Source organism: Poecilia reticulata, chromosome 6 (assembly GCF_904066995.2).
Source record: "Poecilia reticulata chromosome 6, P_reticulata-male-v2, whole genome shotgun sequence".
Classification (NCBI taxonomy): Eukaryota; Metazoa; Chordata; class Actinopteri; order Cyprinodontiformes; family Poeciliidae; genus Poecilia; species Poecilia reticulata.
Genome location: NC_088835.1, coordinates 10,710,996 through 10,723,202, shown reverse-complemented (window position 1 = coordinate 10,723,202; position 12,207 = coordinate 10,710,996). Strand labels below are relative to the sequence as shown.

Here is a 12,207-nt window from a genome sequence, read left to right as displayed (position 1 = left end):
AACTTTTTTGTTCTCTTTTTTGTTTGTTTTTTTCTTAAAAAGCACACAACGATGTCTTCAAAAAGTGGCTTTTATTTCAATCATCTGTTCTGTGAGATGTGCGACAAAGAATCAGGCTTATCAATCTATAAGAATTAGGTTGTTTGTTTGTTTTTTTGAGAATATAGTCATAAAATTAGCAGAATAAAAATGCAATTTTACCAGAAGAAAATCTTAAAATCATGAGAAAAAAAGTAATAATGGAAAGGAAGCTTTGATAGAGTTGTTGTGATCTGATGTGACAAGTACAGTCCTCGAAATAGACTCGGCCGTTTGAACGATCATTTCAAAGTCCTGCTACTGATGATAATAATAATTTCATGTTGATGTATTAAAAGGTTACATATTTCCTTCTTTGTAAAACTTATACCAAAGTAAATAACTTCACAAGATGCTCAGCATTCCTCATTTTCATTTTTTATTATTTTCCATGTAGGAGTTTTCATAAAACTTTATTCTCGCATTATTTTGACTCTAATGTAATACAACTTTATTTATGCATTATTACAGCTGTGTTCTGGTAATATTATTACTTTGTTTTCGTATTATTCCGGCTTTATTGTTGTACAACTTTAGCTCTTGTAACATGACTTTATTCTCGTAATTAAAAAAAAAAAAAACATACACAACTTTGTGTTTCAATACTTTTGCACTATGTGTTGATAATCTCCAGTCAAATTTCCTCCTTTTCATAAAACGTGATGAAGTGATTTAAGGGCGTTTAGGTGACGCGTCTGACTCGTAAAATAACTACAAGAGCTGAAAACCGTGACATGGCAGGCTTTTAGTCTAATTCGACCGTAAATCACACGGTTTTACGGCAATATCAATAAAGGGCAAAAATTCTGTTCACGGCATCCACAAAGTCACAATTTAATCCGGAGCTCTTCACAAAGTAAACCCATTATTCCAAATCCCATAATGCGGTTTTATTAGACGAATGCTCCGCATGAAAGAAAACACGTTTCTCTAATTAAATGACTTCGAGCAGCCGAGACATGGATCCGTGAAACGAGAGAGCGTGTGTTGTTGATGGCTTCATGAGCCCTGCAAAAGCAGCTTTTTTCACAGCACAACCACTAAATGTATTGCATTTCATTTAGGCTTTCTATGAAAAATGGTCATATTGATGTGCATAACTGTGACGTGAACAAACGTATTGCATCAAGCGTAGCATGCAGCCCCCTTTATGCAATCCATACAGTGCCTATAACGCCACGGCTATGATGGAACGATTTGATTTAACACATATTCATATGTTAGAATGGTCCAGTCAAAGTCAAACCCTGAATCTAGTTGGGAAAATGTGTGATTGTTCCATCCAGTCTGACTAATATGGAAATATCCAACAAAGATGAAGTTGTAGATAAAAGAAATATCTTGATTTGTGTTTAAAGTGATTACCTACATCACTTTTTAAGTACCTATCAAGTGATGCCAGTCAAATCCCCACGATGGCTATTAGTGATCCCGTCCATTAGGCTGAGCCTCACTCTAATCTGCAGCGCTCTCAGGCGACTCCCTCCACCCCACGCCGGCTTTTCCCGGTGCGCTGAACGCACCGGAGGGCTCATACCACCATCAACTCTCAGCGAGAGTCGGAGCCAACTGGGCCTCCAGCTGCTTGAACTTTAGCATAAACAGATCCACATGAGTTGCGAGCAAAAAAAAAAAAAAGAGGGGAGGGGAGGGAGCGAGACCCTTCCATCTGCTGTTACTCTGGCTCAATCGCTCCACTGGAAGAATGTGTGAGCGTGACAGAGGAGGTAGAGAAGAATATCTGCCATTCTCGAGCCGCGACTCACACACTGACACTGGTCCTTTTCACTATCCGGAGCCAGACAAGAAAGAAAATCTCTCCTTTATTTTCCTGATTACACTCTGCAAAGTAGGTGGGCAGGAAGAGACAAAAGGAGAAAAAAAAAAAAAGAAAAGAGAAAACTTGGCAAAGGGGCAAGCTTCGCAGGGATGGAAAATCACCTATGAATTAAGCTCCTCGTCTAAGAAAGAAGTAGAAAATAACGCTTCTCAGATTGCACCTTATTAAGATCACCTGAAACCAGAACCGTAAGAGTGCGGAGGCAAAACGTGATTTTTTTTTTTTTTTTACCGGGATCCGCGACCTCAGAGGAATGTTTGAAATAAACAGCACTCCACTCTGGAGATAAGGTCATGTGTTTTGACTCGGCCATTTTGAGACGGATAATTTATACAGGTCGTTTTCTAACGTGACACACGTGTCAGTGTTTTGCTTGTTGTGGAAACAGCATCTCAGCCAGTCGCGCACGTCGTGACACCGCCGCTGTCACTCCGCGTCAGACGACTCGCTCACGATGGCGCTGCGACGTCCACGTGTTGTTCCGTGTGTCTTTGGGAGCGATAAGTAAAGGGAGGACGGCTTGTGTAGTGAGAACCCAATACGCAGCCTTGTGCTCGCTCTATGTCCGTAGCAATCGTTAGCGCTTCTACTCGGCAGAAAACAGGGAAAACATTACAAAACTGTGGCAAATGCAATGCATGTGCAATGCAAAAACACAAAATCTTACCAAGTATTTTAAGTCCAAGATATTTTAGTGCAAATATCTTGACGTAAGGCAAAGCTAACTTACAGGGCACCCAGCTTGTTTTAAGTCAATAATTCCTTAATTTTTGATGGAATAATCTGCCAGTGGAAGCAGGCATTAAAAATTCACTTAGAAGCTTTTACATTTTCATCAATACTAAAAAATTGTGACTTAAAACAAGCTCCTATATGTTGCTAAAAAGTGTCCTGTAACTTAGTTTTGCTTATTTCAAGTGTACTAAAATATTTGCAATAGAAACTGAGCCAAACAATACTTGTAAGGCTTTGTTGTTGTTGTTTTTTTTGCAATAAATAAAGATAAATTAAAAAAAAGGAGAATGTAACCCAAGTGTATTTACAAATCATTAGTAAATAAGTCCACAAGTGTAAAAACACAGGGTGTAGTGGCATGTAGCAGAAACTGGATTTTATTTAGGTGACATCAAAGTAAATGGGGCTGAATACAAATGCATGCCCCTTAGTTTAGAGTTTTGCTTGTAAAAAGAAATGTCTCAAACACATTTTTTTTTCACTTCAATTGTGTGATCGGTTGTGCCAGTCTTTCGCTTAAAGCACACTAAAGTTTGTCGCATTATGACAAAATGTGAATATTCTTGCAAGGCACTGCAGGGGTGTTTTCAATCATATCCACACTAAAATCCATCTAACCTTGCCATTGTCAAGGTAAAGCTCCCAGCATCAACTTGATCTGTATTATAAAGTATTGCAGGCCCGCGTGTTATTAGGAGACTTTTTTTTTTTTTTCTTTATTATGTTTTGCACCTGTGGCTTCTGCACCCTGCATCTCTTTATAAGGGAGCTTTTGTTGTCAAGGTAGTCTGCAAGGGGTGAGACGGGGTGTGCACACGTGCACTGCGAGTGTGTGTGCGTGTGTGGTTAGAGGTGAAAGAGGTTGCTTCAGGCTCTAAGCCGCAACTTACACATGGCCCAGCTCATGAGCGATGGTGAAGGAGGCACTAATTCCGTTTTCTTCACTGATGGAGCAGCTGCGGAACGGATCGCACATGGTGCCGAGCTCTGCAAGTCCTACACACAAAGACACACACGCACACACACACACACATACAGAAACTCACAAAATTGCAACTATTTGGGGGAAAATGCTTAGCTGTTTAAAAAAAAAAAATTGTGAAGTTTACCTAACGTGTCACATTTATCTTTTGCACGGCAGATGTCCTCCCTGGAGAGAGAAGAGAAATCATTTTCTCACGGGTGCGCTCGCTTGAAGAAGTTGGCATCGTTGTAAAGAATGGCGCTCAAAACGCACCTGGTGATGAGGAGCGCAGTGTCGTGGTGAGAAGGATGGCTGTCGTCCTGGATGTTCTGGCTCTGCTGCCAGACGCAGAAGTTGTGGAGAGTGGTGGCAGCGTTGAAGCTCACTGTGGGTCCTTCCTGCAGGGGTCAACACATGTACCAATGATGCCAGATTTAGTTAATTAAAGAGATGGAGTCGGTTTATTTTATGTGCGCGTCCGTTAAGAGACTGGAAGTAGTTCCTATATTATCTGAAGTCTTTGACTAGACCTGGAGAGACCACAGCTCATCTCAAGTGTCAGCAAATTAATTTATAAGCCCTCAAACGTCCCTCCTGTTTGCATTAGACGGTCCTTTACAAGGAAGTAAATGATTTTCTTCTGCACAGTATGTAGCTGTTTGGAGGCAGTCCGCCACCAAAGATCATCCTGTGTGAAAAACACACCGAAAATGAAAAATATCTCTGAAAAGAAACTATCTGCTATTAAAAGTAAAGTGGAGTAAAACTTAATAAAGTATAACTCACATGAGAAGCAACCGTGCATACGCTCACATCTAAGAACAATTTAAAATATTCAATTGGCCTGAGAGTTATGTTTTAGATTGGACAGCGGGAAGAAGCCGCAAAAGAGTACCCAGAGAGAACCCACGCATGAACATGCAAACTCCATCCAGAAAGGTCGGGTTTCAAACCCAGAACCTTCTTGCTGAAAGATTTGCAAAAGTCTTTATGTGGACATATCTAGAATCTTAATAATCTACTACAATGGGTTTTCTATCTTACTTCTTAAGACTGTAGAAGTCTGTTTTATGTTAAATGAAAATCCTAGTAGAAAGATCTACTGTAGTTAAGACTAAAACCTCTTAGGAGTGCCTCAACTAAAAAAACAAAAACAAATTGGCCCTTAAAGTTTTTGCAGAATAAAGCAGGTTCTCCTAAATGAATGCCACAGGTGATTTTGTCTCGTTCAATCAATAAAATCAAATCAATCAGATTTGATCTGGATAGCACATTTCAGCAGCAAGGCATTTCAAAGTGCTTTACATCACGAAAACACAATAAACACAAAGTCATGCAGCACAGAATCAACAATCAAAACATTACATTCAGTCAAGAGCCGTTGTTAAATTCGTAATTGTTTATGTTTCAAAGGCAAACAGCGGAGTTTTTAGTCTAAATTTAAAGGAACTCACTGTTTCAGCAGTTTTGCAGTTTTCTAGAAGCTTGTTCTAGAAAGCTGGAGAAAAAAGGAGAAGAAGCTGAATACTGCTTCTCCATGTTTGGTTCTGGTTCTGGGGATGCAGAGCAGAACCAGAACCAGTGGTGCTAAGCCGTTCAGTGATTTATAATATTTTATAGTCTATTCTCTGGGCTCCAGGAACTTTAAAGCTGGCATGATGTGCTCCATCTTCCTAGTTTTAGTGAGAATTCTTCCACCTTCCTTATCTTATTAAGCGCCTCTCTGTACATTCATGCATGTTTTCAAAATCGATAAAAGTTCAGAATGCATCTCCTGCAGGCGCTTCACCACAGTGTCGCCTGTTCTCCAAGGAGACCTCTCACGAGATGTGAGAATGACAAGGAAGGCGGAGAGTCATTTCAAGCAGGTTCCTTGGGGAAAAAAAAAAAAAAAAAACTCCAAACCACAAACACCTGCGATGATGTCAGCCATATACCGAAGACCCCGCATATAGGGAGCATTGAGGGCTGGTTGTACTCACCTGCTCATTGTGGATGATGACTAGCTTGACGATCATGATGTTAATGAGGTTCCCTACACTGGGGTCCCTGTACACCGCTGCTACCTGTAACACAGACGAAACACGCAGACAAAAAAAATGTGGACGAAATCTCCACTAACCTGCCCCCGGAACGCAGTATGTCATGTTTAGAATGAGGGATGGAGAAAAAACAAAAACAACTTTTGCGGGTCTTTTTTGATTTTTTTGCCAACTATTCTTTTGGCTTGATTTGGTTAATGGCAGCAAAAATGCCTCTTCACTTTAAGATTAACAGGCAAGATATCTCGTCCCTCTCCTGCTGTTCTCGAGCGGCCCTGCCACGGTCGGCCAGCCGTCTCCTGAGGCTGTGTCCGGCCTCATGACAGGAACTCATTAGTCCACCATAAACATTTAGCTTGTCTTAGCCTGGGGGGAGGCAAAATGTGGCCTCGGCCTACACACTGGGAGCTTGTCTTTGCAAGCTCTTGCTTTAAGAGTGACATATGAGATGTTGGTCCATTTCCTCTCGCTCCAGTGCGTGTTGTTATGTGAAGGTACTGCGGCCTGCAGGATCTTTGATAAGGTAGTAACTAAACACAGATGCAAATGTACTAAGAAGCATTTTTTTTAAAAATGTTAAAAAAAGGCTGCAGATAAATGCTTTCTAAGCGTTTTAAAAGCTAAATATCGTTCTATCACAGAGTACATGTACAGTTTCGGTCCCACGTTTGCTTACACCTGTTTTCGACGTGAATATGGAGGGACACACACTGACAAGACAAATGGGCTCTTGGAAACGGTTTAAGGCAGAAGGGAAAAAAAATGTTGTTTGTTTGGAACCGAAAAACCGAAATGTGCTTTTGAAAACTTATCAGTTTTTATGAGCATCTGTAACGTAAAATTAGCTTGTTCTGCAGTTAAAGTGACGTCGTTTTACTCATACTTCGAGGTTTTAGATAACAGAAAATTAAACTTTGGAAAAATAAGCATGAATTTATCTGGTTAGCAGAAATTCCTGTAAATGTAGCTAATCAATGGGGGAAGTGGCTGGTTTGGAGACTGAGGACAAAAAGAAACAAAACTATAGTTTGTTATTTCTAGGTGACACAGTTCTAGAAATTACATTGAGATATTGCTATAAAAATGCAAAAAACCCACTAAAACTTAAAACTAGCCTTTTTTTTTTATTGCCTCTATATTTATGAACGATGCTTTCTGTGCATTTTTGGTCAAAGGTATTTAGAGTTATGTTTAAAATAACAAAACTATTTCTGCTCAAAGAAAAGCAAATTCATATATATTGTTTTAAGGTTTTCACATCAGACTGACTCACTACTTAGACCTGTGCAACAAAAAATTAGCACATCGGCATTTATCGCTGACCGTACTCTGTTTAACAACAACACAACATTGACAATCATTGCTCTCGCGTAGATTAATAAGTTCTTTAAATCTACTGTTAATGAAACCAGAGAGCGGTGGCAGAGGGAACATTCAGTCCAGTCCATCTACCTATCCCGTTTCACACCGTTTGACTGAGACGTTTAATAATTCTGTGAGTAGATTAGCTGTTAGACGACTTCGGGACTCACAAAAGGTCCGGCGGCCGAGTCGGAGCAGGCCCAGTTAACCAGGCCGCTGTGGTTTTGGTTGCATTGAGCCGAAGCCGCCACAAGGTTTGCAACCAAGATTTATAACTGTAAAACTCTGAAGCTTTAAACACTGAGTGTAAATACAAACAAAAATCTGTTTATATTTTTTACCCCTTAGAAATAGTATTTAGTTACGGAGTTTTTTTTTATTATTTTGCTCTGGATATCTCTGTGCTTTTATCGTTTTTTTGGCACACTTTGCCATGTGGTTAGATTTGCCAGGTTGTTTTGGGGGCTAACCCACCAGCTGTTGCACTGTTTAGTGTCCAATCTGGGAATATGGAATTCAAAATGTTTTTTTTTTTTTTATCAAGAACCAACTGAATAGATTCACAACACAGAAATTTAAGTTCAGCACAATTGCAGAACTGCTATTATATTTACAAAAATATGTTTAGATGTGTGAGCAATAAACAACCAGCAATCACTTAATAGATTGCAGCAAAAAGAGAAAAGAAATGAGATGCAGTTTGTGTTTACATTACATTCTGTAAAGCTCTTGTTCCGTGTACAGAATCTGGTTCTCAAAACCAGGATCAAGAGTGTAAAACTGCAACAATCAATGGCTCCTGAGATTGGTTATAGTAAAAAAATGGACTTCAAGATGTTAAATTATGCAAATGTAAATAAAATAAATAAATATCCAAACAAAATAAAAAGATAGTTTTAGAAGCATTATTTTACTTACTACTGACATGATTGTTAAGATGTAGTGCTCCAGGTTGCGTCCATGGTGACGGGCCATTTTGGCGTCCGCCGTCACCATCAGCTCAACGTAGCGAGGGTAGGAGAGGAAGCGCTTGCGTCGCCGCGGGGTGGTCGTGCCGTCGCGCCTGGTGCCGTTTTCATTAATGTGATGCTGGTCGATTGTGGCTGTCAGAGAATCCAGCTCCTCGGCCATGTTCCCTCTGCTCTCAAATGAGGCCGACCTCTTGGAGTTTCCTGTTTTAACGAGAAAGAAAAAAAAGAATCGCAATATTTTTGGAAATCCAGACGATCATAAAAATCAACTAATGTGCAATATGACCGATGGTTTCAAAGTGAAACATATTTTTCAAAATTTACTTGTATGGCATCTAAACATACAAGACATTTATGTCAAGAATATTTGAGCAAGACATTTTCTGTAAAAATGTGATTAAAATGAATGTAAAAAAAAAAATTTTTATTAATTAATTTAAAAAATGGTTATCCTCAAATTAATTCACACTTAAAACGGCCAATATCAAACAACGTCGTATCGAAGAAGTGGATCATTGTTCAGCACGTTGAAGGAGTTTGGATTGTTTAAACCTCAGACATTTAGTTTGTTGTGCTCCTGATAATTGAAATGAAAGCAAAAGCCGAGTGTTTGTCAAGAAGAATGTAGACCAAGACAAGAAATGTAGAAATAATTCATGTCAGATGTGAAGCACAGAGCTGGAAGTGTCATGGTGACCAGAACACCATCAGAGAATCCACCATCAATTAAACTGTGTTGGAGAGGATTTTTGGGAAAAATCTGAGAGCATCTGCAAAAAAGAAAACAAACAAACAAAAACAGATGTTAGACCCTAAAATATGATAATGGCTCATCCATTTTCTTTACACCCTTGTCCCTTAATGGGGTTGGGAGGTGCTGGTGCCTATCTGCAGCTAACGTTCCGGGCGAGAGGTGGGGAAGAGGCACACACACACACTCACACCTAGGGACAATTTGGAGAGGCCAATTAACCTGACAGTCATGTTTTTGGACTGTGGGAGGAAACCGGAGTACCTGGAGAAAACCCACACATGCACAGGCAGAACATGCAAACTCCATGCAGAAGGGCCGGGGCCGGGAATTGAACCAAGAACCTTCTTGCTGCAAGGTAACAGCTCTACCAACTGCGCCACTGTGTAGCCCTATGATAATGGCCCAAACCCAAAACATCCCAGGCAGAATCAAAGCTCAGGTATTGATCTAAGACTGACTGCACATGCTAAAAAAAACATTAAGCGTCTCAAAGCTGAAACTGAGAAGTGGAATTAAAGTTCATATAATGATTGTGTTATATGAGTGTGCAGCAGTTTTACCAGAAGACTGCAGTCCCTGCTTAACCTTACCATGAGCCTGGACAGTCGTCTCTGTGAAATGATGGCATAAAAAAAATAAATAAATAAAAAAAATAATGAAAAAAACATTGCACTGAAAGGAATAAATCAAATATATTTAGCCCCAGACTGCAACAATTTTATTTGCAAGCGCTGAGATGAATGCCTTCAGCAGCAGCCTCCCAACCAGAATGACAGCCGAATGCCGCGCAAATTCAGCAGGCGCAGTTCTTTCAGCTGAACTGCACGTGTTGAGCTGGCTCCCAGCAAGAGATTCCTTCACCGTGACAGGGTGAAGTTAAAAGAGGGAGGCAGGGGTAGACGAAAAGCGTAGGCAGGTTTTTTTTTTTCATTGGAAGGAAGGAAGAGGAAAACTTGGAAAGTTTCAAGCGGATTTAATTACACATTCATGAGACCGAAAGAGCTTAGTAAGATACTTCTAAAGAGCCAGAAGCAGTACTAAAAAAAACAAAACAGATAAGCCCACTCCAAAAGCCAAAGGACTGCAGGAGATATAAGTTATTAGCTCAAAACTGCATTTTAAGGCAAAACAAGAGAACAGATCCATAAAAAAGAAAAAACAATTTACTTTTGCAGTGAATCACCACATCATGTTACAAGACATCCAGCTGTCTCTAAGCTCCAGGGAGACTAATCTAATTTCCCGACAGGAAATGCAACATGAGGGTCTGTCAAACTAAAGTACAATGAAAGGTTGTCAGATTTCAACATAATTCAGAGATGAAAGCACAATTTCACCTTATTTAGTTGCACGTACTGCGACAGACTGGCGACCTGTCCAGGGTGAACCCGCCTCTCGCCCGGAACGTTAGCTGGAGATAGGCACCAGCAACACTCCCAACCCCACTAAGGGACAAGGGTGTAAAGATGATGGATGGATGGATGGATGGATGGATGGATGGATGGATGGATGGATGGATGGATGGATGGATGGATGGATGGATGGTTGCACGTAAAGGTATCCGTACACGTTCAACTTGTTCACATTTTGCCACAAAAACATTATTTTACAAACGAGAATCTGAAGAGTGTCACTCATATGTTTAAGCCCCCCTTTAATCTGACACCCTTAAGCCACTTCATTAGTAAACAGTAGTAGTAATTTAGTGATAATTTAATCTCAGAAAAAATAGCGCAAACCCATCTGTCCAGTGAATACATCAGAGGGACGCTGGAGAACATTACTGAACTGATCAAACAACATCATGAAGAACCAGGAACATATCAGACAGGTCATTCTGAAGAAGGGTCTAAGCTTCGAAAGTCCGACAAAGCATTGTTCAATTCATCCATTATCTATCAGGCTTATCGTTGCATGATCGTGAGAGAGGCTGGTGTCACTCCAGCGGTCATTGGACGAGAGGCAGGGTACACCATGGACAGGTCATCACTGGGCAACACAAGTTTAGCTTCCTGTACAGCCGGAGATCCACATTTGGGGTTCAATCTCATTTAAGACCAGTGCCGGGGTCCTGAAACTTCTAGGTCTCTCTCTGCTTCATTTCACGACATTCAAATAATCAAATAATCAGGTGATGAGCAGGACTGGTAGAACTGCTAACGTTGTTGTACTGACAGAATACAGCTCGACACCCCTAGACTAGTCCGACCTCATCACAGCTGTGACTGAGCTGGAGATATTTCGCAAACTAGGAGGGTGAAAAATGTCAATCTCTAGATGTGGCAGCTGGTGGAGATTTCTTATTTCTTTAAGTAAACAATAACATAAATACACACAGGACTGATTTTATGAAGCAAGTGAATGATGCCAAGGAAGCGTCTCGATGCTTCAGAGTCGTACAGAGCTTCGAGTTCATCATCCTCAACAGCCTCCTCAACTTTGTCCTCAGAGATGGTGAAGACTTCGATTGTACTCGCTAAACTCAGTTTTTCCATAGTCTTACACAAAGAGAGATTGTGTCCATCTGTTGGAAAGACTGGAAATGGTGGGGAGGCAATCCATTTAGCGCTCTACGATTATTCAAGCAGTGCCCTCAATGGGTACATGAGGCAGAGCGTGACTTTCTGGCACAGCGATGCGCAGCTCTTGCCGCCGAGAGGCCCAGCCCCATGCCAGTCTCAACATCCGAGCTGCGGTCAAGCCCGTCTGTGCCCCTGCCTGCTCAGAACGGAGCTTTGTGTTTTCCTGGAAGAAATTCACCAGTGTCAAACCTACGACACTAAACCTCTTTTAACAAAATCATCAATACGGACATCAAGGGGATTACAAAGGCAAAGAGGACAACCAGCCTATATATAAACAGTAACGGTACAGAAAGAAAAAAAAGAGATGAGCATATTGTACCAGGTATAATAGCATTTGAATCAGTGCAGATTAGCCAAATCGCCTTGAGCTGAAATCTCCCTTTCACTGGGTGGTGATCTGCTACTTACGCCATGAGGAGCCGGGGGGGAGGGGTGACTGACCTCGTGCACTGAGCCCAGAGAGATGATTTCACCCCGTGGGCCCCGATTCGCATCAAATACACATCCATGCTTAATGCATCCAACACGTGTTTCATCCAAGAATAATTAAAGTATTGTAAACTTCAACTCCAGGAGTTACTTGTGACAGAGGTCCGTGAGATAAATGTCAAACCTGCATGAGTCCAATGCTTTATATAAAAACCAACCAACCTGAGCAGCGGTTTTAAGCTACTGTTGCTATGTAAATTATTTCATCAGCATGTCACAAGACGATCACAGTGAGACTGTTTAAAAAAAAAAAAATCAGTTTTTTCTGGGAATGACTGAACAACTGAAACTGAATCATTCAGGAAGCTGATGGTCAAAACCAACAAAAGAAGCAAAAAGTAGTTCAGGTTTATGTTAGTTATCATACAACTCAGCTTTGTAGCTTGT

At 40.7% G+C, this 12,207-nt stretch overlaps 1 protein-coding gene across 3 annotated transcripts in view; it reads right to left on the bottom strand.

Annotated features, from left to right (window-relative positions):
* LOC103465836 (A disintegrin and metalloproteinase with thrombospondin motifs 20) overlaps positions 1–12,207 on the bottom strand; it is a 103,894-nt gene that overhangs the window by 76,537 nt on the left and 15,150 nt on the right. For 2 of the 3 annotated variants that reach the window (XM_008411017.3, XM_081607866.1), the window contains exons 4-8: positions 7,940–8,193; positions 5,600–5,683; positions 3,891–4,015; positions 3,763–3,803; positions 3,544–3,649 (exon numbers count right to left, since the gene is read on the bottom strand). In XM_008411017.3, the coding sequence (XP_008409239.1) occupies positions 3,544–3,649; positions 3,763–3,803; positions 3,891–4,015; positions 5,600–5,683; positions 7,940–8,193 (610 nt within the window). Of the gene's footprint in view, positions 1–3,543; positions 3,650–3,762; positions 3,804–3,890; positions 4,016–5,599; positions 5,684–7,939; positions 8,194–12,207 lie in introns of those variants that run through there. The other variant, XM_017305348.2, reaches the window with a different exon arrangement.